General features: G+C 31.5%; 1 protein-coding gene across 2 annotated transcripts in view; it reads left to right on the forward strand.

The window, feature by feature from the left end:
* The window catches only part of LOC139519880 (ras GTPase-activating-like protein IQGAP1), a 92,666-nt gene that overhangs the window by 22,551 nt on the left and 43,469 nt on the right, over positions 1-26,646 (forward strand). For both annotated transcript variants that reach the window (XR_011663735.1, XM_071312174.1), the window contains exons 9-25: positions 1,582-1,760; positions 3,786-3,870; positions 4,091-4,251; positions 8,924-9,017; positions 10,219-10,379; positions 11,279-11,318; positions 14,079-14,242; positions 16,212-16,293; positions 17,898-18,061; positions 18,522-18,612; positions 20,294-20,458; positions 21,041-21,183; positions 22,006-22,176; positions 23,216-23,299; positions 23,921-23,992; positions 24,800-24,869; positions 25,821-25,907. Coding sequence is in view for 1 of the 2 variants with exons in the window: in XM_071312174.1 (XP_071168275.1) it covers positions 1,582-1,760; positions 3,786-3,870; positions 4,091-4,251; positions 8,924-9,017; positions 10,219-10,379; positions 11,279-11,318; positions 14,079-14,242; positions 16,212-16,293; positions 17,898-18,061; positions 18,522-18,612; positions 20,294-20,458; positions 21,041-21,183; positions 22,006-22,176; positions 23,216-23,299; positions 23,921-23,992; positions 24,800-24,869; positions 25,821-25,907 (2,013 nt within the window). In the remaining variant the exon portion in view is untranslated. The remainder of the gene's footprint in view (positions 1-1,581; positions 1,761-3,785; positions 3,871-4,090; positions 4,252-8,923; positions 9,018-10,218; positions 10,380-11,278; positions 11,319-14,078; positions 14,243-16,211; positions 16,294-17,897; positions 18,062-18,521; positions 18,613-20,293; positions 20,459-21,040; positions 21,184-22,005; positions 22,177-23,215; positions 23,300-23,920; positions 23,993-24,799; positions 24,870-25,820; positions 25,908-26,646) is intronic.

The following is a 26,646-nucleotide window of genomic DNA, read 5'->3' on the forward strand; positions in this document are numbered from 1 at the left end:
GGTATCATAGATGCTTGGTGGTATTAATTTACATTTGCAGAGATAACATCAGTTTAATTAGATAATTGTATATCGATTTTTTGATTGGAATAGACTGACCAATCAAAAAATCGATATACAATTATCTAATTAAACTGATGTTATCTCTGCAGATGTAAATTAATACCACCAAGCATCTATGATACCACACAGTCTAACTGTGAAACATGTCTAAACACAGACGATTCAGCCGAAAAAGCAAAAAAGCAAAAAATGCTTATAAATTCATTAACAAAAAACAGCAATTAAATATTGCCAAACAAAATAGCAACCTAAAAACTGCCAAACAATTTGTTTTAAACCTCTCAAATAAAAAATAAAAAATTAACAAATACAGAAATTATGACGTTGGAAAAAGGCTTAAACTTCATACCTACGGACAAAATCTCTAGGACAAATATCATGAAAGATTTCAAAAAATTTGAAAGGAAACTAAGATTAAAGCATTTCTTTCATGAATACAAAACTATTCCGAAAACAAATCATCCATTTAAAGAAAAGTCTAAATTTAGTGTTCCTATTATAGGCGACAATCCTATAGAACAGTACATATTCCACACAAAAATGGAATTTTCAAATTATAAACCAAATAAAACCAAAAAACTTTCCCATACAGAAAGATTAAACAAATTAACAAACAAAGAAACAAGCATAAACAAAAACACAGATAACTATAATATATCTTTCATAACACAATACCACGCTAATGCGGAAAATTTACAAACCATTATAAGAAAACATTGGCATTTAATTCAAGACAACCCACAGTTCAAAAATCTCTTTGATAAAAAACCTACAATAGCATTCAAAAGAAACAGGAACATTGGGGAAATCGTTAAGAAACACTTGAAATAAATCAATGTCTCCCAATAGAAATTAATTAGACAGTTACACTAAAACCAAAGGAAGGTGCGTTGACAATGAAAAATGCATATTGAAACGTATCTTAAAATAAATCTAATAACCAAAACCAGTTATCCATACGCTGATAAAACGAACAATAATAAATAAAAGGTACAATAATAAATAAAATGTACAAAATAATAAACAAACAAACATTTAGAAAATAAAAATAAAACGGACGACCTCTGAAGAGAGTTACCTGGAATATAATTCCGAAAGAACTCGAAACATTGTACACGTAGCACGTAATCAATGTAAGGTCGGAAATGTGATCCATACTATAAACGGGTGGATATTGGATCAATATACCTATAATTTGGGCAAATGCCAAACAGGACTCAGTTTTCTATACTGTAAACCTACCTATTTTCACCAATACTTTATTACCCATTTAGCTTTCTTTATCGCATTTCGTAGTGATTTAATTTCGCAATTCTCAAATTAACTTGATGTAATTATATAGTAGAGAAAAAAAATATAACATATTCACAACAATTTATGTTCCTGTTTTTTTATTCACCAAAGTAGCGAAAATAAATAGCTTGTAAAATTTAATTGGCTTACAGTATATCTTGTGTTTGTTTTATATTTCATTGATGTTTCCCCAACATGTCTCTTCATTCATGTTGTTCTTTTCAGTACATGCTGCCATTATTGCAATAAATGAGGCAATAGACAACGACAATGCAGAAGAAACCATGGCAGCACTTCAGAACCCCTCAGCGTTGTTAGCTCAATTGCATGGTGAAAGTGCAGAAAAATATCAAACTTTATTGTTTGCAGCAAAGGAAACTAAAGCAGAAGCAGCAAGGAACAGGGTTTGTAGACAATATAGAGAATCTAGCATGGATGAGGATAAATATGTAGTTCTATATATGGTCAACTTGTTTAAATGTGGTCATTGGGCTTCATGGTTTTTATACCATAAAAAATATTTTGTATTCGTATAATACTATGATGTTGTCGTCGTCTGTGTTGTTGTTATCTTCTGAAGACATATTTGATTTCAAGACAATCACTTTTCGTATAATACTATGATGTTGTCGTCGTCTGTGTTGTTGTTATCTTCTGAAGACATATTTGATTTCCAGACAATCACTTTTCGTATAATACTATGATGTTGTCGTCGTCTGTGTTGTTGTTATCGTCTGAAGACACATTTGGTTTCCAGACAATCACTTTAGTTTAAGTGAATGGATCTCTTTATAATTTTACAAGAAGGTTCAATACAACAAAAGGAAGGTTGAGATGGATTTTAAGTGTTACAGTACCATCAGGTTAGGAGTTACGGGCCAAAAAGGGTCAAAAGTCAAGCACTTTTGTAGTTTCCAGATATTAACTTGTGTGTAAGTGTATGGATCTTTCTGAGAATGTACACAAGGTTTCATATTACAAAGGGGAGGCTGGGATTAAGTTTTGAGGGGTCATTCCCCTATACATGCAGGAATCAGGAGTAAAAAAGGGGCCAAAAACAAGCATTTTTCCAGTTTCTAAACAAAATAAATGGGGAGAATGGGGTGTGTCCAATTTTTAAGGGGTTCATATTTGTATGCCCCATTTATGGGCATAATGTTTCCTGGCCTGTGCGTCTGTTTGTCCATTGGGATCTTCGTCTGTCTGTCCCGCTTCAGGTTAAAGTTTTTGGTCGAGGTAGTTTTTGATGAATTTGAAGTCCAATCAACTTGATACTTAGTATACATGTTCTCTATGATATGATCTTTTTAATTTAAATGCCAAATTAGAGTTTTTACTCCAATTTTAGTCCACTGAACATAGAAAATGATAGTGTGGATGGGGCATCCGTGTACTAGGGACACATTCTTGTTTGAAAAGTTTTAAGAACTCTTGAGTTGCACAGCATTGTGCAAAAGATTTTAAAGATTTTTGACCACATTTATTTTGTGTCAGAAACCTATTTTATGTAAATATTTGATCACAATCCAAATTCAGACAATGTATAGCTTGAATATTTTGAATATTTTGTCCAAAGGAGTAGGTTCAGTAAGACCCCTTTTTGGCCCCAAAATATAGCAGTTTACAAAATTGTTAAAATGTATACTTTTAGTTATTTATTGGAAAGTAGAATGCTTCTGCTAAATAAATATGTGCTGTTTTTGACAAAACAATGCACATATATCGGGTACTAACACTATCAAGTCATGCTTAATTACTGAAATCTTCACAATTTTACCATTTTAGTTATATTTTAGACAGTTTCCATCTTAGTGGCCGCATTCACGTTCATTCTTAATATTGAAATGTAAGTTGTATTTGATGATAATGCATAACATATATAAAGGTTGAGGATGAACACGGATGAGGCCACTTTCATTTTTGACAAAAACCATCTGAAAGGGGACAATTTTTGGCATATTTGATAGATTTTTCATATCTAAGATAGAATCGGGTCGTTTTTTAATGAGTAAATCAGTTAAAATCTTTTTCATATACTTATTGAATCAACTAGAATAGACACTTAAGTGTTTAAAAAGTGTCTAAAATCTTTCGTCAGATGAACTTGAAATTTGAGGCCAAAATCAGCCCTTACCGGACCTACTTCTTTGCCCCAATTTTTCAGGGTTTGACCTGTGTGGTTGTATCAGGCTGCTCTCAACGAAGCATTTTTTTTTGTAGCTGCTTCCCCTTTGGCTGAAAAGTTCCCCTTAACTTTGACCATTACAGTTGTGTCTCAGACTGGTTCAGACATTTCCAATTTATTAAAAACATTTGGGAGGATCTGAAAGGGGCCATCAGAAGCAGGTGATAACTAAAATAAAATGACTATTAAGGCATGTTTGACTTATTTGAATGATTTATGTAATTTTGAATATTTTTGTTTACAGAGTTTGGACAAGAATTTAGAGCATGATGTTTATGATGAGTATTTAACCCAAGCTGAAATACAAGGAAATGTTAACAAAATTAACAGTAAGAAACAAATAATAATTATGCATTATTTAAAATGTCTAAGCTGGCAGTTTTATATTTATTGACAATTTCTGCTAAATGAAAATACTTTGCAGTTTTATATTTATTGACAATGGCTGCTATCAAATGAAAATACTTTGTTTTATTCACCTGTTTGTACACAAAAAAGTTTTATTATATTTTTTTGTCGAACTTATTTTGTTATGATTATTTCTTTTAGCTGTCGAGGCTTTAGTGAGAGTTGATGATGCTTTATCCAGAAAAGACAAAGATTTATTACTACAGCTGCTAAAATCACATGATCTTGGTATTCGTAATGTCAAAGATGAAAATATAGACTTTTATATAATACATCTGGATGAGGCTAGGGATAATAAAATGGTAAATCATTTTTTTTTAAATCAAATAAAAATACTTATCTATTATTATCAACACCAAGAGCCAATACATATAGTAAGATAGCAAAATGCAGCAAGGATTTTTTTTATAATTTTAAAAGTTTAAAACCGGGAACTAAGTTCATAAGTACTTGAAGTCTTCCGAACAGTGTTTGAGCAATAACCTGAAAATACTTTGATGAAATCTTTTCAAATTTAGTTCTGTTATTTCCTGTGACGAAATGAAAGTCCAGTCTGATTTTCCCTATTCCCACATATATCATTAGGACAAGTGGGAAGACTCAACATTCAATACATTGAAAAAAAAAGAAGTAATATTGTTGAATTGAATTTTTATATTTCCATTTCTTATTAAGAAATAATTCCTTCATGTCATGCTCTACACTCATTTCAACATGGGTAGGCATTATATTTGTCAATATTTTACACTGAGCGTTAGGGAGGTGTAAAATATGGTAAAAAATAATACAAAGTCATGTTTAAATGAGCATAGAGCATGACATGAAGAAATTATTTCGATTCTAATAGGACAAATACAGTACTTTTATAGGTCGAAGCATAGGAAAACCCCTTAAAGATGTTTGGCTCAGTGTTCTCCCCAGGCCCTTAAAGGACCATGGGCCCGCGATGTATAATTTTCTACCGTGGTGGTATTGGTCTTGCCGCGATGTATAATTTTTCACCGTGGTGCTAAAATTATCGGTAAAAAAAATCAATAACGGTAAACCTTTCCGTGGGGTATAACATTTCAGATGAAAATTGACCAGTTCAAACCAGTTCAATCCAGTTTCTGACAAGAAGATTGTTTACACCACGTGATCGATTTACCTTTTGAGGTTAACCTTGATGATTGGATTTAATCGATGTACATGATTCTTGTGTTTTAATTAATTAAGAGATCATAACTTAATGATCACAGACTTATGAGACTTTTGAGGGACAAGCAGACATTTGTTAATAAACTCTATTACTCCAGCCTTTGGTCATAAATGATTTGCGTATTTTTTAAAATTTGAGTTACTTCCCCTGATTAAGCGTATTACAACAATGTGCTCCTAAAATATTATTCATCATTTGAAATAGAAATAAAGTACAAATTGAATGCAAAATTATATAAGGATGTTACCTCAAGGATAAAAACTTTCTTTGAATATACCAACAAAAATATATTGCAAATTATTTTTGACAATCATACTTTTATTTAAAAGCACAAACATATTAGGGGTCATCCATAATTGTCAACCATTTTCCAAAGTGTACAAAACGTACACTTGGGGGGAGGGGGTTAAAAAATCAACATTTTTACCGTACGCTTTTTTTTTTATTTCCAGAATTTATTTCGTTTTTCTCTTCTTATTTCTTCTTTATTATTTTCACTTTATGATATTTATTTCGATATCATAATTCTCCTCAATCCGGATTGAACGATTAAAAGATCAAATCATATGAAAACTAAATCTTTCAAAAATGTAAACTTGTAAAAAAATCTAAACAAAAAGTTTGCAAGCATTTCTCAGTACCCCCGATTGTCAATTTCACCTGCTTTAAATCGTTATCGTTTCACTCTATTAATTAACAAAACTGATGGAAATAGTAAATTCTTGGAATGTTTTGATTTTGACAAGACGCCATATTGTGAAAAGATTTTAAACTGGCCCTTCGATTAATTTCCTTGTAATCTGAGACTACTATAACTGTGTTATAGTAGTCTCAGTTGTAATGTATTCCAAAACCGTAAACCAATAACACGGAAGTAAACTTATTTTTCTTAGTATAAGCCTCCTTTAATTAGGAGCACCTCCATATGAAGTTTAACCTTAACCTTAAAAATTATCCAATATATGTACACGTTACAGTATATATACATAAACGATAATAGTGCCATGAATGGCATATTTACAGGGACCTTTTAAATAGAAATACAGGCAGGAAATTTAAAAACTTAAAATATTTTTAAACATTACACTTTTATTGATTGCTGTCTTGAGCTCTGATTCCATCAACAACTGTCAGTCCATACCTTACCAATGCAATATAACCATGCATTTCCCTTTCTTTGATTCTTAGCATAGTTTATGTGCCCTTTTGTTAATCTTTTGCATGCTCTAGTTGCCCTTTTTCATTGGAGTTCCCACTGTGTGATAGGGGAAACACTAATCTTTGAACTCTTTATTCTAACAAAACACAAGCATCACAGATAGGTGTCACAGTCAGATATATTTTAGTTTATTTTCAATGCAAATTTATTATTAAACTAAAATATAATAAACAGGATCTCCTTTTTATTAAGAATGATTGATTCCTCTCTTGAAATCTGAAAATGGTTGATGTACACTTTTTGAGGGAGGGTGGGGGGTCTGAAAAAGTGTACGTTTTGTACACTTTGGAAAATGGTTGACAATTATGGATGACCCCTTATATTAAATTGGTAGTATATCTATTTAAACATCTACTCCGACCGTGCGAGGGCTGAAAGGCCAGTCAAGGTCGTTAAACACCACCACATATATAAACATCTACTGACTGAGCTAGGGCTGTATGTTGTTGAAAACATCCATTCATATATATAGCTGAAGAGTATTAAAGAAGTTTAATGATTAACTTTTACAAAATAAATTTACAATGATTGGAACTCAGCTAGACATGACAACCTGTCACAAGTGTCCACATAGATAATATAAGTATACTTTTCATGTCCATCATGAAATAACACAATAATGATTTTAATAATAATTTTATTGATGTCTAAAAGAATCATGTCTAAAGCTATGGAAAATAGTATTTAACGGTTCTACATTAAAATTTAATCTTGTTTAACGTTAATTGTTATGGTGTAATCTAACAAAAATGGGGAATGTGTAGTGTAACTATACAAGTATAAGGACAAAATTGGCTTGATCAAAGTATAAAAAGTGACTAGTTAGAGACTAAAAGTGCTTTCTGTTATTTATTCTTAAAAGATATTAAAGTATACAAACTGTTTGATTTACTTTTTTTTACCAGTATTTTTTTTACCCAAAGTCATACAGTAAACAAAACAAAAGACAAAAAGGTAATGGCACAAAAACTAATAAGAAGAAAAAATAAGCGATGCAACGCGACACGACATATTGTACAAATCATTTCGACACGCGTTAACCTGGTGCTATCCCAAAATCCTGGGGAGAACACTGTGGCTGTTCTCATTTCCTCCCTATGGAGTCAATGTACATTACATTTTCATATTTAATAAGTTTGAAAAATGAAAGCAGGGTAAATATATGTTCTTTGATAAACAATATATAATTAAAGTTTATGTAAGCTGGCTAAAATGTATAAATTTTATTAGAATAACAATGAAAATATTGAGAATATAAACAGTAAATTTGTGTACATTTGTCAAATGTCAAACATATTTTGTACTTGTTAGAACAAGGCATTGTTTACAAAGCGTAATAAGGACGTCATATTAGAATTACTCTTAGTGAATAATGTTGTTTCCAAGACTAATTTTATTTACACATTTACCTTATTTTTACAATAATTTTATTTTACACACTTACCTTATTATACAACAGCAACAAAATTTTTTGATGATATGATGTTGTCTGCGTCGTCATCGTTCGAAGACACATTTGGTGTCTGGACAATAACTTTAGTTTAAGTAATTGGATATCTATGAAATTTAATAAATAGGTTCTCATGAAGGCCCAACCGTTTTGGAATTATGGGCCCAAAAGGGGCCTAAAAGGGGCCCAAAACAAGCATTTTTCTATTTTTCAGGATATTAACTTGTGTATAAGTATTTCAATTGCTCTGAATATGTACCACAATGTTTAATACCACAAGTAGAAGGTTTGGATTCATTTTGGGGCTATTGTGCCAACAGTTAATGTATTAAGGGCCAAAAAGGGGTCAAAAGCTAGCATTTTTGTAGTTTCTGTACAATAACTTTTGTGTAAATGCATGGATCTCTCTTACATTGTACCACAAGGTTCCATATCACAAAAGGAAGGCTGGGATTGAGTTTGGGGGTAATTGACCAATTCATGCGGGAATTTGGGGCCAAAAAAGGTAAAAAAACAAGCATTTTTCTAGTTTCCAGACAATAACTCGTGTTTAAGAATATGGATCTCTGTGAAATCGTACTACAAGGTTCCATACCACACAGGAAAGGCTGGGTTTGAGTGTGGGGGTAATTGCTCCAAGGGGTGATTCAAAAAGTTTGGGGGGTTCAAATGTTTTTAAGGGGTTCAAATTTTTTTTCAAAATTTTTCAAATTTCAAATTTTTGAAGAAGAATCTTTTTAAAATTGCACAGTATTGTGCAATAGATTTGTAAGATCTTGACATTTAATTTTTGTCAGAAACCTATACTATGTCAAAAATGTGATCACAATCCACATTCAGACAGAATCAAGCTTGAATATTGTGTCCAAATTTGCCACAACTGTTCAGGGTTTAACCTTTGCGGTCATATCAGGCTGCACTCAGCAAAGCATTTTATTTTTACATTGATTTTAATTTACACATTTGCCTAATTTAGACAATGATTTAATTTACACCTTTACCTTTTTTTTACAATGTTTTTAATTTACACCTTTACCTTATCTACACAATGATTTTAATTTACACATTTACCTTATTTTTATAATGATTTGAAATTATAATTAACAGAATAATAACACTGATAAAGATTCCGTTTTGGGAAAAGAAGAAATCCAGGAGGCAGTCAATCAAGGCAATTTAGATGCTGATGTAGAATATCAAAGTGAGTTTTTTGGACTTGGTACATTGAATTATTAAATTAGGGTATGCTTAAAGCAACAGTGGAGCATTTTCTTGTTCTAGTTTGTTTGGCAAAAACATTTGTGAATTATGTGTGGTCAATTAATCTGAACCAAATTATATTATTATACCCTATTCTAGGAGTGGGGCTATATTGCAGTCACCTTGTTCATGTGTCATTCTGTTTGTTCTTTAAACTAAATTGTCTGTCAATTTTTAATCAGAAATTACTGGACACATTACTTTATATTTGAAATGCAGTTAGCCAGTGTTCAAGTTCATGCACTGGGTAATCATAAGCAGAAGTCAAAGTCAGCTGTAATTGATTACATTTTGCAGTGTAAACATATTCTGAAGTACAGTCAAACCTCATTGTGTCGAAGTCAAAGGGATGGACAAAAGTATTTGACACATCCTAGGTTCGACTCATCTGAGGTTGAGTGTGTTGTCATAAATTTGGAATGCATGAAATGGGTATAAGGTTTGTGTAAACTAGATTATCTCTATTTTTGGTCCTTCATAATAATCAAATGTAAGTACGGATACAAATTATGACACTTTATGATTAGGGTACATAAGAAATACATCCAATTTGAATTTTACCATTAGGTCTGCATCTTTTAAAAATTCCTTCTTTCGAACTTCGAGTCATTGGGGTCAATTAACATTAATTTTACCTCGACAAGACTGTAAAATTTACTGGACTTAACCAAGTATTCGATTGAACCAAGTTCGACTCATCAGAGGTAATTATGCATTGATCAAACAGGAATTTTTATTGGGACCGAAAAATCACTTCTACTCATCCAAGTTTTCGACACAATGAGATTGATTGTATTGTAATGGAGTACAATGCAAAAATTAGGTTTTAATCATGATTACTTTTAGATTATGTTCAAATGATAACTCGCTTGATTGTTGAGCATGTTGATTAAGTAAGATATAACGATCCTGATTCTGTAAGAGTCCTGGTGTCAACAACCTTATGTTTCCGATTCTATGAACTTTGAATGAAAAGTATTTTCACCACACTTATTTTTAGGAATTACTCAACGGAATGATTTCATAATTTATTATGAAAAGGGGTATTATGTTTATCAAGCACAACAATGCATGCAACTTATTGTTGCTTCAGAACAACTTATTATGAAATAAACTGAAAATAAGACTGCTATATTTTGTAGGAGCTTTAGCAGTAACAAATATAAATTTAGCCATAGCAAATGATGAAGTCGATCATTTGGTGAAAGTTCTACAGAGCCCATCGTCTCAACTTCCTCCAGTGTTTGATACAGCTGGTTCCTTATATATGGAAGAATTCAAAAATATGAAAGATGAAAAACAGGTAAAATAGAATGATCAGTTGAATGATTTTATAGTGTAAACAATTAACTATTACTTACATTTGAGTAGTATACCCAGCTTTATACATCCTTTCTGCATATTTCTGTTGTACTTGATTTTATTTTTATTAAAGGTTGGGAGAACATCAATTAAAGGGTAACAATTGATTGTAAAACAATATTAATGAAATTTGGTATGCAGTTGTTTGTATAAGTATTGGTACATATCATTTTGACGCATACTTCATCTGTCTGTCCTGTCTTGTGAACAGAACTATACTTGCCAAGTTGTAATGGAATCTGTATCAAAGGATAATATAAGCTATTTCTTGGGCAAATTCCAAAATCAGTTTCAAACAACTATTTTTTAAGGAGTTTTGCCCCTTGAAAATTTAGCTTATAGGAACAATTACATTGTATGAGATCTAAAGGCAACATTTCTTAAGCTGAAAATTGCAAACATTGCATTGAAAACTATCTCACACCTACCATATTTGACTACTGCACACAATGGCACAGTTTGACACAAAATTTAATTCCACATTTATGCAGCCTTGGTACAGTGCAGCAATCTTGCAAAAGTTGGTGTGTCACCACATGATTTTAATAATGATATTAGAATGGTTTAGTAGTCAAATTCATATTTCTTAAACAATTACTTTCTTAATTAAACTTTGTCATATCCTGTAAACTTAGTAACCTCAGAATTTCATTCAGTCAAACGAAAAAAATTGATATGACAAAATTTTTATTTGTTTAAGAAATAGAATTACTAATATTTTATGTTCCTGAGTAAATATTTCCCATTTTGATCTAAGGATATACAGTCTAAAATTGTTTTGCACTTTGTGATATGTTAATTCTGCTTTATGCTCATTTAGGTTTATATTTTATCTTATAGGATGATTTAGATTACGATGAAATTTATGCAGCTGTAAAAGGTAAGAATATTGGACTCTCCTGATTTATTTATAGCATCAAAGAATGAAACTTGTAGTGCCATTACATTATACTTTCAATTATAGGTCATCTGGTCCTTGAAATGCTGCCTCGCAGCAAGGTAAAGGTCTTAGAAAACATGAAATATTATAGAATTGTGGATAAATTATACTTACGTTTTGATAATATTGAATTCTATATCCATGTTTCTATTCCTGTAAACTGATAAATTAATGTTTTCTACATCTGTTCTTGATGTATTTTTAACAGTATGCTGATAGTGGTGAGCACTTATAGATTACAACTGATGATATTCAGACGGTTCTGGTAAATGAAACAACTGATTATAGATTGTTGTAAAAAACTTGGAAATAAGGAAAATGAATATAAGTAAAAGCACTTATAGGAAATTTCATTCTACTAAAATTGTAGTTGCCATACTGGGCTTATTCATATACAGGCTTCTTAAATAGGTCTCCATTGTTTTACCCTACTCAAGAACTTGAGGCTTTATGCAATCACATTGTCCGTTTGTCACAAGTTTGTTTGTCTATCGTCCAACAAATATTTTCGTCACATTTTTCTCCGAAACTAGAACGACTTCGTATTTGGTTGGCTGCTTCATAGAGATGCGTAATATGTGAGCCATTCATTGAAAATGGATGTCACCCTTAACTCTTTTTTTTTTCTTTTTTTTTTCACTTAACTCTGAAAATATACAAATGAACTTAAATTAAAAAAAAAGAAAAAAAGAAATACAAGACTAATGAAGGCCAGAGTCTTCTGACTTAGTATTGGCACAAACAAGTGGAGGTGTTCAATATGTTTTGTGAGATCTCAACCCTCCCCTATACCTCTATAGCTAGCCATTGTAGAATAAACAAACACACAGCAATACGCAAAGTAAAACTCAGTTTAAATGTCATACCTGTATAAAGTAATAAACTAATCAATTTAGTACTGTACTTTTGAGAAATTCTTACTGGTAGTAAAAATTAATATATAATAATGAAGTAACATAATTATATTTATATCTATGTAATGAAGTACATGTATATCAAATACAATCAGAGACTGGAACATTTTTTTTAAAAATCTTTTAACCTCTTGATAAAAGGACAATAGTTTAAATGTCATTTTATCTACATTAACCAGTATATTATGCTTGAAATAATTAATATTTAGATAATAAGTATATAATTAAAAATCTAAACTAAGAATATTAAAAAGAAGGAATAAGACATTAGTATATATATATATGTATTTTAACATATAAGTGATGACTACAAAAAAAGAGAAAGGAAAGAAAAAGTACCAAAAATAATAACAAATTGGTATTTGGGCATAATAGTTAAAAAAGAGGTAAAAAAATGATCTGCTCTCAATCTATCTTTCACAGAAAATTTTGGTTTCAATTTTTACTATGAACTGCAAATTAGAGCTTTCTTAAATTTGATATCAAGTGCTATGAAAGCATGCTATACTGTGTGATACATTTTCAGATTCTTCCCTCATCCACTTCCTGTTTACCAAATACATATTTATTCTTACACATAATAACAATGTATGAAATTTATGTCTGTTATTAGAAAGAACTAAAATTCAAGGCTTTCTGAAAGGGGTAGGTTAATGGCTTGTATTGCCATAAGATTTTAATGGTTTTTATGACCCTGTGGTGGAGAAGGGATCATTAAGTGTTGCCCTGGTCTGTCTATACATGTACATCTCAAAATAAGTTTCCATTCTCTAACTTTTTGACTCTATTATGAAACTTATACATAATTCTTATAACCATAAAACATAGATCAAGTTTGAATTTTTTACTGATCTTGAGGTATGTTCCTTTATAATGTTATATGCAAACAGGTACGTCTTCTGTGTCCCATGTCACAATCTTTTTATGTCCCATTTATTATGCCCCATTTATGGGCATTATGTTTTCTGGCCTGTGCATGCATCTGTCTGTCCATTTGTTTGTCTGTCTGTCCCGCTTCAGGGTAAAGTTTTTGGTCAAGGTAGTTTTTGATGAAGTTGAAGTCCAATCAACCTGAGATTTAGTACACATGTTCCCTATGATATAATCTTTCCAATTTAAGTCCAAATTAGAGATTTTACCCCAATTTCATGGGTTATTCAGTGTGCATCACATAATTTAATTCTTAATTTGCTTTTAAACCGTAGTAAACCATGAAAAAACGTTGATGACAAAGTTATGTCTATGAGCTGATAAACAAAACATTGTCAGCCAATCAGGAGATGTGTTATATCCAAAATTGAATTATTGATATATGACAACCTCTTTGATACATCAAATTATTAATCACGAAGTAAAGATCTCTAAATAATGCATTATTTGTTTTGTGATGTCATGTCATGGTCCTACTTTTCTGTAAACACATCAGTTTTTTGCATAAATTACTTTCATTCAAAGCAATTAAGTGTAAAATTATATAAGTATTGGGTAAACAAGAAGTTGATGAGTGATTGTTCTGGAAATAAGAAATCCTTCTCAGAAAATACAAATCAAGGCTTTCTAAGATTTGTAGTTGAGCTTCATTGGAAGATGCTTTAATGTTTGATGTGTGTTCACATCCAATGCTCATCCTTTGAGGTATCATTTGTGGTCAGTAGTTCATAGTTCAATTTGTTTTCTTTACCATTTGGTATTAAAAAGGTTATTTATAATTGAATGCAATGTTCTTCTATTCATTTAGATGTTACAATCAAATCTAACATTAGTCTTAAGTTTGTTTCATTTTCAGTGTTGTCAGCAGTAGCAGCCATTAACCAAGCTTTAGATGTCGGTGACCCTGAAAGGACATTTAAAGCTTTGTGTAATGAAGATGCCTGTGTTCCTGATCTGGATGAAAACAATATGGAAAAATACCAAAAACAATTACTGTTGCAGAAGGCAACTAAATCTGAGGTTAGTTCTTAATACTATTTTGTTACTAGCAAATAATAATAAATGTCAGACTCAACTTAATGTTGTATTCTATTTTATATCATGGTTGCTAAGGTGGTTGAAAGATTGTATTATTTATGAAGAAAAATATACCCAAATTGAGGATATTATGATTAAATTGGTACAAAAAAGTTAAGATTTTCTTGAACTCCACCACAAAATGATATTCTTTGAAATATCTGGTGACATTTATTAGGTTGCTTTTTGAATGATAAGCAAAATTTATCTGACCAACGTGGTTTTTTATGCCCCACCTACGATAGTAGAGGGGCATTATGTTTTCTGGTCTGTGCGTCCGTTCATCCGTCCGTCCGTTCGTTCGTTCGTCCGTTCGTCCGTCTGTCCCGCTTCAGGTTAAAGTTTTTGGTCGAGGTAGTTTTTGATGAAGTTGAAGTCCAATCGACTTCAAACTTGGTACACATGTTTCCTATGATATGATCTTTCTAATTTTAATGCCAAATTAGAGATTTTACCCCAATTTCACGGTCCACTGAACATAGAAAATGATAGTGCGAGTGGGGCATTCGTGTACTGAGGACACATTCTTGTTTTACAATTATCTGGCATTACCTTTTTGAGATTTTGTTTGACTGTACATCCATATATGCCTCTGAACATTTGTACATCTTGAAATTGGTTTCAATTCTCTAACTTCAGTTTACCTCAACCAAATGCTGAATTCTACATTTCCTTTCTTTATTTTAAATTTGCCTCAACCAAATGTTATGAAACTTATACACAATGCTCATTATCACAAAACACAGATCAAGTTTTGATTTTGGTGGAGTCACCTTTACCATTCTAGAGTTATGACCCTTTTCAATGGAATATTGGCTGAATTTTTCGTTTCCATTCTATCACTTCGTTTTTGTTGAGCTAAATTTTATGGATCTTTTACACAATTTTTATCACTACAACATACAGATCAAGTTTGAATTTTGGTAGCGTTAGTTCTACCATTTTTAGCTCACCTGGCCCAATGAGCTTTTCTCATCACTTGGCGTCCTTTGTCTGTCATTAACTTTTACAAAAATCTTCTCTGAAACTACTGGACCAAATTTACCAGAACATAGCCACAATTATCATTAGGGAATGTAGTCTAAAAAATGTGTTGAATGACCTGTCCTGCAAACCAAGATGGCTACCATGCCCAGTTTTGGGTTATTATCTTGAATATTATTAAAGATAGATTAAACTGTAAACAGGAATAATGTTCAGCAAAAATAAGATCTACAAATGAGTTAACATGACCAAGATTTTGGCATATATCTCTGAAACTAAAGCATTTAGAGCAAATTTGACATGGTGTGAAATTGATTATCAGGTAAATCCCTATCCGCTTTAAAATTTTCAGATGAATCAGACAAGCTGTTGTTGGGCTGCTGCCCCTGAATTAGTAATTTTAAGGAAATTTTACAGTTTTGGGTTATTATCTTGAATATTATTATAGATAGATTAAACTGTAAACAGCAATAATGTTTGGCAAAAATAAGATCTACAAATGAGTTAACATGACCAAAATGGTCAATTGACCACATTAGGAGTTATTGCCCTTTAAAGTCATGAAACCTCAAATTAAAAAAAAAATATGTAATTATATGTTTTTTTTAAACTAAATGACTAGTTTTTATTTATAAAGTTGTGTACATATACTGTTTTCTCAAGAAAATTCTCTAATTATCCAAATTAAGAAGATTAACTTTTACTATAGTAGAGGGGCATTATGTTTTCTGGTCTAAGTTTCTCATTAATAGTTTTGTTGCTGTGTCTGTTTATTGAATAAAAAGTTGAATAAAACTTTTCTCCTCAAAAATTTATAATTATAGAAATACAATGCTGGTTTGTTTACTGTATGTACACCAACGGTAGAGATAAATTTCTAAACCTTTGACAATTAGATATAAATATAATGATTTTTTTTTCATTACAGGCATCATGTGAGTTACTGACCCATTATGAAATCTGTACCTGTATTGAAGAAATCAATCAACAAGTAACAGAGGAACATGAGCGTAAGTGAACCCCCACCATGAATTGGAGAGGGGATATAAAGTTGATGTCTGTTCCAAAAACAAGTTATTGTAAGAGCTCTCCTATAGTTTTCATTTTAATATACAAATATTAAAGGACCCACAGTCACTAACTCACATCTAAGTTCATATCATCTACTAAAAAAGTTTATTTATTTTTATGTTCCATTGATGGGCATTATGATTTTTGGTCTGTGCCTCCGTTCTTCTGTCTTTCCCACTTCAAGATAAAGTGTTTGGTCAAGGTAGTTTTTGTAGAGCTTGTGACTTTTGGGATAGTGGTTAAGTCCATATCTCAGATACTATAAACAATAGGGCTAGTATATTTGGTATATAGAAGGATTGTAAGGTGTACATGTCAAACTGGCAGGTGTCTCCTGACCTTGACCTCATTTTCATGGTTCAGTGGTTAAAATTAAATTTTTGTCTTTTTTCTTATACTAAATGCAATAGGTCTACTATATTTGGTGTATGGAAATATTTTATGATTTACATGTCAGTCTCACAGGTTTTATTTAACCTCATTTTCACGGTTCATTGCTCAGTGTTAAGTTTTTGTGTTTTGGTCTATTTTTCTTTTACTATAAGCAATTGATCAACTTTAGTTGTTGTAAGGAAGGATTGTAAGCTGTATTTATCTGTCTGGCATGGTTTATCTGACCTTGACCTCATTTTCATGGTACATCAGTCAATGTTTAGTTTTCTTGGTTGAGTCAGTTTCTTAGAAACTATAAGCAATAGGTCAACTATATTTAGTGTATTGAATGATTGTAAGGTGTACATGTATTTCTTGTTTGGTTTTATATGACCATATGTTAAATATAAGTTTATGTGAAAGTTGTAGTAAAGCTTTATATTTGGGACTATCAACCTAATATCAATGGTGAGTAAAGAAGGCAAGACATTTCAGCATGTGCACTCTTGTATCAGAAGTCCAATCCACTTTTACATCTGTGTCCCAAAATTGGTTTCCATTCTCTATCTTTAGTTTGTCTAAACCAAATGATATGAGACTTATACACAATGCTTAAAACCACAAATGCACAGATCAAGTTTGAAATTTGGTGGCGTCACTTGTTTGGTTTAGAGTTGTGCCCCTATACAAATGGAAAAAAGTGCTAAATTTTTCGTTTTCTTACTCTAACTTAAGTTTGCCTCAACCAAATCTTATGAAACTTATACAAAATGCTTATTACTATAATACACAGATTGAATTTTGGTGTCATTACTTTTACTGTTCTAGAGTTATGTCGTTTACAAATTTTTCATTTTTTTTTTCTAAAAATATCATTTAAGTAATTATTCAAATTGGAGTTATCTTCCTTTGTCCATGATGATAGTGAATCAACTTCAATCAATGCCTTATACAATGCAATGTTCAATTTTGCCTTCTACTGATGAATCTTTCCCCTTCAGTGCTTACATGCACTTTGATTAACTTTATATATGTAAGCAGTGGTATCATATGTGTCCATGGGACACATTACCCATTTATATTTTTTTACATTCAAGCAAATGGCACAAACAAAAAGTTTTGATGGAAAAGTACTAATATGCATTGGTATTGAAGATAAATTTGTTTGTAGGAGTTTTGGCGATAGGAGAAATCAACAAAGCCTTGGGAAAAGGAGATCCAACCGTAACATTTCAAGCTTTGGAGCAGCCCTCTGCAAAACTTAACTCAATTGATGAGAAGCAGTCATATCGCTATCATGTATTATTGGTTCGACAGAAACAAGAAAAAGAGAAAGTGAGCTTATGCCTTGTTAATTGAACCTTTTAAAAATGAAAAGATATATTATAAGAACATATATTTGATTCAGAGATCAATGTGTTGCATTTGTATAGACTTGAGTTAGTTCATTTTTCTAGACCCTGAGTGCTTTAGTAATGGAAGTGTTGTGAATACATTTAGATTCAGTCACAATTAAGAGTTGGATCACATTAATGAAGAGTATAGCACAAATGTAGTATTATACCGTTGCTCACTTTAGGTGACGTACTGTCAATTAACAGAACTATGAATGTAAGAGTTCATAGAATCCATATCAAAAGTCTGAAGTTATCATTTTCATGGCAGTCCCTACTGTCCTGGTTTTCCCAATTGGTTTTAAAAAGAACTGTCTGGTAAGATAAAATTGTTCTGAGCAAGGCTTACTCTTTTATTCCTATATATATTTTTAACAAAGGTTTATTATTTCACTTGACAGGAAACGGGAGATGAGGATGCAGAACTATGGATTGAAGAAATTCAGACCTCTATAGAATCTGCCAATAAAGATGCTGAAACTGGTCTCAAAAGTAAGGAGGCAATAATTGTATGGTATATTTTCATTACAAAAGAAAAGGCATGGAAAGAGAAATTTTTTTGAGGGGGCATTTAGTTTTACCTTTGTCCGTCTGTACGTAGGTATGTTTGTCGTTACATACGTCTGTATTACGGTACAAATGGAAAAACTGCTGAATTTTACGTCCGTATTACGGTACAAATGGAAAAACTGCTGAATTTTTCATTTCCTTTCTCTTACTTTCTTTTTCTTCAAACGAAAGTTAGGAAACTTATATGCAATGCTTATTACCACAAAACACAGATCAAGTTTGAATTTGGGTAGCGTCTCTTTTACCATTCTAGAGTTATGCCCCTTTCCAGATGAAAAAAAAAAATGCTATTTTTTTTTCATTTCTGTTCTTTAAGTTTAGTTAGCCTCAAGCAAATGTTATGAAACTTATATAATGCTTATTACCACAAAACACAGATCAAGTTTGAATTCAGGTAGCATCACTTATACCATTCTAGAGTTATACTTCTTTACAAATGGAAAAATTGAAGTGTCACTTTTACCTTTGTTGAGTGAAGTCTCTTTATAATCTTGTATACACATTCCCAATAAATTTTTATGCCCCATTTTGGGGCATTAAGTTTTCTGGTCTGTGCGTCTGTTCATTCGTCCGTCTGTCCTGCTTCAGGTTAAAGTTTTTGGTCGAGGTAGTTTTTGATGAAGTCCAATCAACTTGAAATTTAGTACACATGTTCCCTATGATATGATCTTTCTAATTTTAATGCCAAATTTAGAGATTTTCCACCATTTTCACAGTCCACTGACATAGAAAATGCAGATGGGGCATCTGTGCACTTGGGACAAATTCTTGTTTTTGGTGATTTACAGATAAATGGACTTAGTGTTTTGGTTATCAACATTACACCTTTTCACAGACAGTAGCTATCGAAGGCTAGACACAGAAAAGTTTTCATCACACTTATACTTGTGTTCACTTAAACAAATCTGTTTCTCTGTAACCATAGGGTAACATCTCCTTAGTTTTTATATTGTCCATCGATTGGATTTTCAGTTTAAATTATATATTCCTACAGACCTACAAAGGAAAGGATGTGGAAACTATAAACAGATTTATAAGAACTGCTTTTTGTGTTTTTTTACCAATATGTCCATGGAATAGAATAATAATTAAAGTGCTATATAAACATTTCACAACAAAATTTCTATTAGCTATTATTGCATTAATGAAGAGTATATACTTTATCTTTTTTTACCAACTGGGCTTTTTATAAAATGAAATTAAAGATTCCAATTTGGATTTCTAGGTCCACCTGAAATAGTGCAAATCATGAAGTTTTAAACTAAATTAGTGATATGCTTAAACAATTTACAATAACATACTAAGGCAAGTTCGGATGAAGTTAAATGATCACCATAATTTTATTTGAGAAAATTAGCTTTCAACATATTTTTATGTTTTTTATTTATCTGAATTTAACACAGTTTCACATGCGTGCATTTTCCTGTAGAATGCCTATATCCTTATGTCATTGTTCAATGGTGTCCTTTACACCGATAGATCCTTGGGGAACTCATTCACAAAAAGCATACAATGTGGGAAAATGATGGGAACAGTTCAAACAAATCGTGATGTTGCAATGTTAAGATCTCTGATGTATTATTTTTTTTTTATATTTACACAGTGTCTAAAGGTCTGTTTGACATAAACAGTGCTATAGATGGCTTAGAAGAAAATCTTGGAGATAGTTTGCAGAATCAAGATCTTGGACTACACAGTATAATACCTGAATGTATGGACCAATACAAGGATGGACTACAAAAGTGCCGGGAAAATAAGCTTAAGTCAGGTATAATTTCTATTTATGGTTCACCAAAAATACTTTCTAAATCCTCTTCATTTTTCTAAGAAGAAAAGTGTGAAAAGCATTGTTCTTATTTTATAGGCTAAAAAATTGCATACAAAACATGTAATATCACACCCCATTTTAGTTCCTTACCAATGAAGTCCAAGGGGTCTTCAGGTTTGCACTCTGTCTCTCTGTCTATCCATTTGTTAGTCTGGCAAATCAGTTTTCCACACTTTTTTCTGCTGTGTTGAAATGAAATCAAGGTAAATACTGATATCTAAGGACTAACACAGTTTTTAAGTGCATTTTAAATTGATATGTTTCGGATAAAGTTTACCTCTGTTGTATAATCTGATGATCTTTGTTTTGAATGATAAAATTAATATTTAAACATGGCATTGATAAGAACAGACTAGAACATTTATAGTTCTATTTCCTTTGTTTATACATTGTTGACCTATCACTGTAGGAAGTGAAGGCAGTGGGTGGATTATGAACACACTAGAACATTTATAGTTCCATTTCCTTTGTTTATACATTGTTGATTTGCCATCTTGTTATGTATTTGACCTATTACTGTAGGAACTGGAGGCAGTGGGTGGATGATGAACAGACTAAAGGATGGATCAAAGTTTTATTACAATAAACACCAGGATACCTTTGCCTGGGCTAGACCTGATGATGTTGTCAAAGATCATTCTTTATTAACAAAAGAAGAAATACAGGTATCATTTTCACTTATTATATTATGTATTTATTTCTGAAGTAAAAGATACATTCAGTAAATAGGTAAATGTATATAAGAAATTTCTTTTTATCGTCCTTCAGGACACCTATATCACCCTGCTCGGTCACGCTGTAATTCTCATGTCACCCCTTTGAGACAAGAGCAGGCATTATAAACGATGTCACAATGTGTGAGGAGACATAATCAAGCATATTTACTCAAGCATAGTAGGGAGGGTGAAAAGATCAGTAGTAGAACGATAAACAGGTAATCAGGTTTTTTATGTATAAATATCATAAAATAATAGCTGCTCGACACAATGTGAAGTTGTTAATAGCTCTTTTGCAGTGTTCACTTGCCAAAAAGGTTCACATTGTGGCCCTTGTCTGGTGCAATATCAATGTTTTGAAATCGCTATAATCTATACTGAGTAATATCGGAGTAGGTATAAAGGAAAAAGTTTGCCCAAATTTAGTTTGTATCTGACATACAATAACATATATAATATTATAAACGAGACTTGCTGTCTTGCGAAGATCATGATTAGCTAATAGAAGTACTTATAATGATTCTGAAGAATAAGAAAAAAACGAATTAGGAGATGTGCAATAGAATTATATGGTGAAGATTGTCAAGCCAAACAACTTCTTTACAGTTAAAACTAATAGGGTCAACAATGTTAGTTACCTGTTTTACTACAGAAATTATCAAACAATACCATTAATAGTATTTTATTATATTTTGATGTTGCTGTTTTTTTATTTCCTTTATCTTTTCTAAAATGTACCATGAAGAAATCCTATACTTTTTTTGTATATAGAAAGTGATAACAGATATTACTTCAGCTCATGACAGAGGACAGTTTTTGAAAGCCAACGAATCATTTGTCGTAAAGATACAGTCTCATACAAGGGGTTACTTAGCAAGGAAGCAGTACAAACAAAGACTTCATTTCATGCAAACACAAATTCCTGCTGTTGTGAAAATACAGGTAGAGTCATATTTGTTACAAACTTGAATAACACAGTTGTGGAATAAAAGGGAATCATCTGTGACAGAACTGTTTTTGTCATCCATTATCCTGTTTTCTTGGTGTCCATATTTGTGAGAAATGAACATTGTTTCTTACACTAGTACAACAAAGTGAAAAGCATTAATTTATGATACTCCTGTGAATTTTTGTTTACAGTTTTTTTGTAGTTTAGACACATCTGAAAAAGAGATACTGAGGCAAGATGGTTTAGTTGAAACAGCATCAACAATTAGTTAGTTTGTGGTTAGGTCAATTAAAGAGTAACCATCAGTGGAAGGCCATGGTATTTGGAATGCAGTTGTATAAGCATTGACTTGTCTCCTTTCCATAGATATAATTTAGTTATGACCTTTCAGTCATGGTCTTTCTACTTTAAATGCTTTGTTTAGGGCTGTCCGAAAAATAAATGTATGGGGAAAGGAAGGCATTTTTTATTTGACCCCACCATGCATACATTTTAAATTGGATATTTCATTTAAATGTTCAAGCAATCTTTCTTAAATAACCACCACCCATCAAATTTTAATAAAAGTGCCTTCTTCCCCCCCTCCATACAATTTATTCTGGAAAAGCCCTAAGTTTATGAAATTTGGTATGTAGATTATTAGCATTGGCACATCTTGTTTCCATGGATATTATTTGTCTCCTCCTCTTCCTCAGTTATGGTCTATTGTCTTTGAATAGTTTGCCTAGTTTTCATGTTAATGTTTGTGATTAAATCAGTTTAAGTTAGACCACCAATTATTCTAAGAATGCAGTGGTATAAGAATTTACAAGTCCCATTTTCAAGCAGATTATCATGAAGTTTCATTGATTTTAACACTTTTGCATATTTTACAAGTTAACGTTTGTGTTAAAGTATGTTTAATTTGAACATTAGCATTTTACAATAAAAATTACAAAAAAGCAATACATTTCTATGTGTCAACCATAAATAACATTGAGCTTGAAGATAGTTAGGAATAATGATGTATTTTCTATATAATTTATATTGTAGGCTGCATGGAAAGGAGCTAAACAGAAAAGAAAATATCAAGAAAGATTGCAGTACCTACAGGATAAAGGAGACACAGCTATAAAGGTAGTTTTATTAGATTAGTCGGATATTGACAGTCTACGGTGCCAATAGACTGAAACAATTAAATTCTTAAAGTGGTTGTTACCATTTGATGACAATTTTCACTTATTTTCTACATGTTGCTGTTTGTATAAAAAAATATAGTAGACAGAGAGAACTATTAATAGCAATTATAAATGCAGCAAGATATTGATTTCAATTTCACAATGTCTGATTAAACAGTGAAGAATGGGAAACTGGGACTAAAAAATAGAAAAACAAGAATATTTTTGCCTTTTGTAATATTGAGAATGTTGGACAGAAAGCTCTCATACAATCCAGGTGTAATTGATCATCTTTTGGTATGATCATTTTTACAGGAGTTATTGGACTATGAATTTTTATGTCCTCGCTATAACAGTGTTACCCTTGTCTTGTCTGGTACGTCTTTAAAATTGGCATCTGATTTAGTTGCCCCAACGAAATGTTGTAAAAATATACAATACTTATTATCACAAAACAGATTAATTTTAAAATTAGGAATATATGATTGTCATGCAATTCATAAAAAATATTCATATACAAGTTCATTATTTATTTTGTCTGATATAATACAATTTTTTGTTTTGTTTTGTTTAATTACAGATTCAGTCATTTGTCAGAATGTGGAAAGCTATGAGGGATTTCAAGAAGAGATTGCAATACTTTAAAGATAATGTATGCATGGATACTGTACCATTATAGTTTACTTATAATTTTATTGAGCAACTTATAAAATGATTGTAGTCTTATATGGAGGCTAATTTAAACAGAATTATGGAGGTTTAAAACAACTGAAATCTTTGAAACCCTGGCTGGTTCAAATCAAACACTTTAAAATTGGTATTTGCTACTTCTCTGCTATGTTTGCTGCCTTAAGGAGATAGAGCAAGGACTGGTTGACTCAACGTCAGAAAAAGTTGTCCTTGTAGTATGAAATGTCTCCATGTGGACTGTTACCTTGTGAACTAGCATGTTTAAAAATCTGGTCCTGTACAAAGGAGGTTTATTATTCATATTACATAACATGTTCATGTTCTGAATATACACCTAATTTGTGCTGGACATTATTCAGCAATCCATTATCATCAAAATATACAAGAGCTGGATACTCCTTATCTTTAGGAAAGTTGCCTTCATTGATTTGAGTTAAAGAACATTTATATTTGGTATATAGAATCATTGTAAGGTTTACATATCAATTAAACAAGTTTCCTTCACTTCATTTCTTTTAATGGTTTACTTGGTCATAGTTTAGTGGTTGATGAGATATTATGAATAATAAATGTAAGGTATGTTTATTAGACTGGTGGGGTTATCTGAACTGCAACTCATTCTCATGGTTTATTTATCAATGTTAAATTTTTGTGACAAGGTCTAAAACACTCTAAAGTACATTTGTAATGGGTCAACTATTTAATGTAGTCTTTTTTCTAACTAATCAATATGACATTGTTACAGTATGTCATTTAATGATATTTATAGGAAGCTGCAGTAGTCAAAATCCAGGCATTCGTCAGATCCAACAAAGCTAGGCATGATTACAGAGCATTAAGTATGTAATAGTTATGTAATGACGTTTAGCCTGTAGTATTAGACAATTTTAATAAGAAAATATAAAGCATGCAAAAAAATGTAGATTATACATCTGCATCATGTGTGATATATCTTTCCATTAGTGACCATTGAATTTTCAGCTTGAAACAAGAAGCTTGCCGATCATTTTTAATTATTTTGAATTAATTTGTGCTTTCAGATTTCTATACTACCGCAAAAAGTTTTGTGGGCATATTTTGGTATCACGTCGTTGTCGTCAGCATGGTCAGAAGACATTTGGTTTCGGGACAATCACTTTAGTATAAGTAAATAGAAATCTTTGAAATTAAAACTCAATGTGTGATACCATAAAAGAAAAGTTTGGATTGATTTTGGGGGTCATGGTCCCAACAGTTCAGGAATTAGGGGCCAAAAGGGGCCCAAATAAGCATTTTTCTAGTTTTCAGACAATAACTGGTGGAACAGTGTATGGATCTCTCTGAAATTGTACCACAAGTTTCCATACCTCAAAGGGATGGTTAGAATTGGCTTCGGGGGGTTACAGGTACAAAGGTTTCCTGGTTAATGCACAATTACTTAAGTAACTTTTGAACTTAATGAAATAGATTTTGGACCATGAAGCATTATATAAGGGATAGCATTTGATTGATTCATGATATTTTACAGTATATAAAAGAGACCAATATTTTTGGATTTCTGCTCTTTATTGATTTTGAGAAAGATTTGATTCTTTATTTTGGACCTCTGCGGTTGTATCCAGCTGCGTTCAGCGTAGAAATTTATTATAAACTATGTAGGCTAATTTGCATTACATTAAATGCTAGATTAGCATAAGCTTTTAAAAAAGCACACTTATTATGTTGTATGAAGAATTACAACAATGAAAACAATTTTAGATAACGGATATTATGTTTAATTATATATTTAACTATTAAATGTCTGTTTACAGTGATGGAAGAAAACCCACCTTTAAATGTTGTACAGAGATTTGTTCATTTATTGGATGCTAGTGATGTTGATTACTCAGAGGAAATAGGTATGAAGTTAGCACCCATAAAACATCTGGGCTGCGTTCAATATCGTAGCAGCTACGTAGTGCTACGTAGATTTTGACTATTGAAAGTGTAGCTATAGACTAATTGTAACATAAATATTGTTAGCAGCTACGTAGCTGCTACGATATTGAACTCGACCCAGCTATTAAGCAATTAGCTTTCATTTAACCAGAAGTCTATTACTTCTACTTTTCTGTCTAGTGAACTCTTTGTTGCTATTAACACATTTATCCTTCATGCTATGTTGGAGATAAATGAATTTTTTGTGTTGCCAATATATTTTTATGTCATCAACATGTCTGACAATAGCTAAAAAAAACACTCTTACAAATTTCCATGAAACTTTGGTGAATTGTCTATATCTATTGTAGTAAGCTCCCTTCCAATTTTTATGAATTTGGATTTTACGTTTCCCATTTTATTTTAATTTTATTTATTAAAGATTGCTGGATTTTTCCAGATGTCTGACTAGTTATAACTTATAAATGCTTTGAACAATTTTCATGAAACTGTTGATGTATATTGATGTAAGTTCCCATTCGACTAATGAAAATTTCTGATTTTATATTTTGGTATTGGGAAGTTATTCATTAAAAAGGGGGGATTTTCCAATATCTTTGAAAATTCTTGAAGTAGTCTTCATGAAACTTTGATGGCCAATTTATATCTATTGAAATTATCTCCCCTCAGTGTTTTTCTTTTTTTTTCTGATATGATATG

The sequence above is a fragment of the Mytilus edulis genome, chromosome 4 (assembly GCF_963676685.1).
Source record: "Mytilus edulis chromosome 4, xbMytEdul2.2, whole genome shotgun sequence".
In the NCBI taxonomy this organism is placed as follows: domain Eukaryota; kingdom Metazoa; phylum Mollusca; class Bivalvia; order Mytilida; family Mytilidae; genus Mytilus; species Mytilus edulis.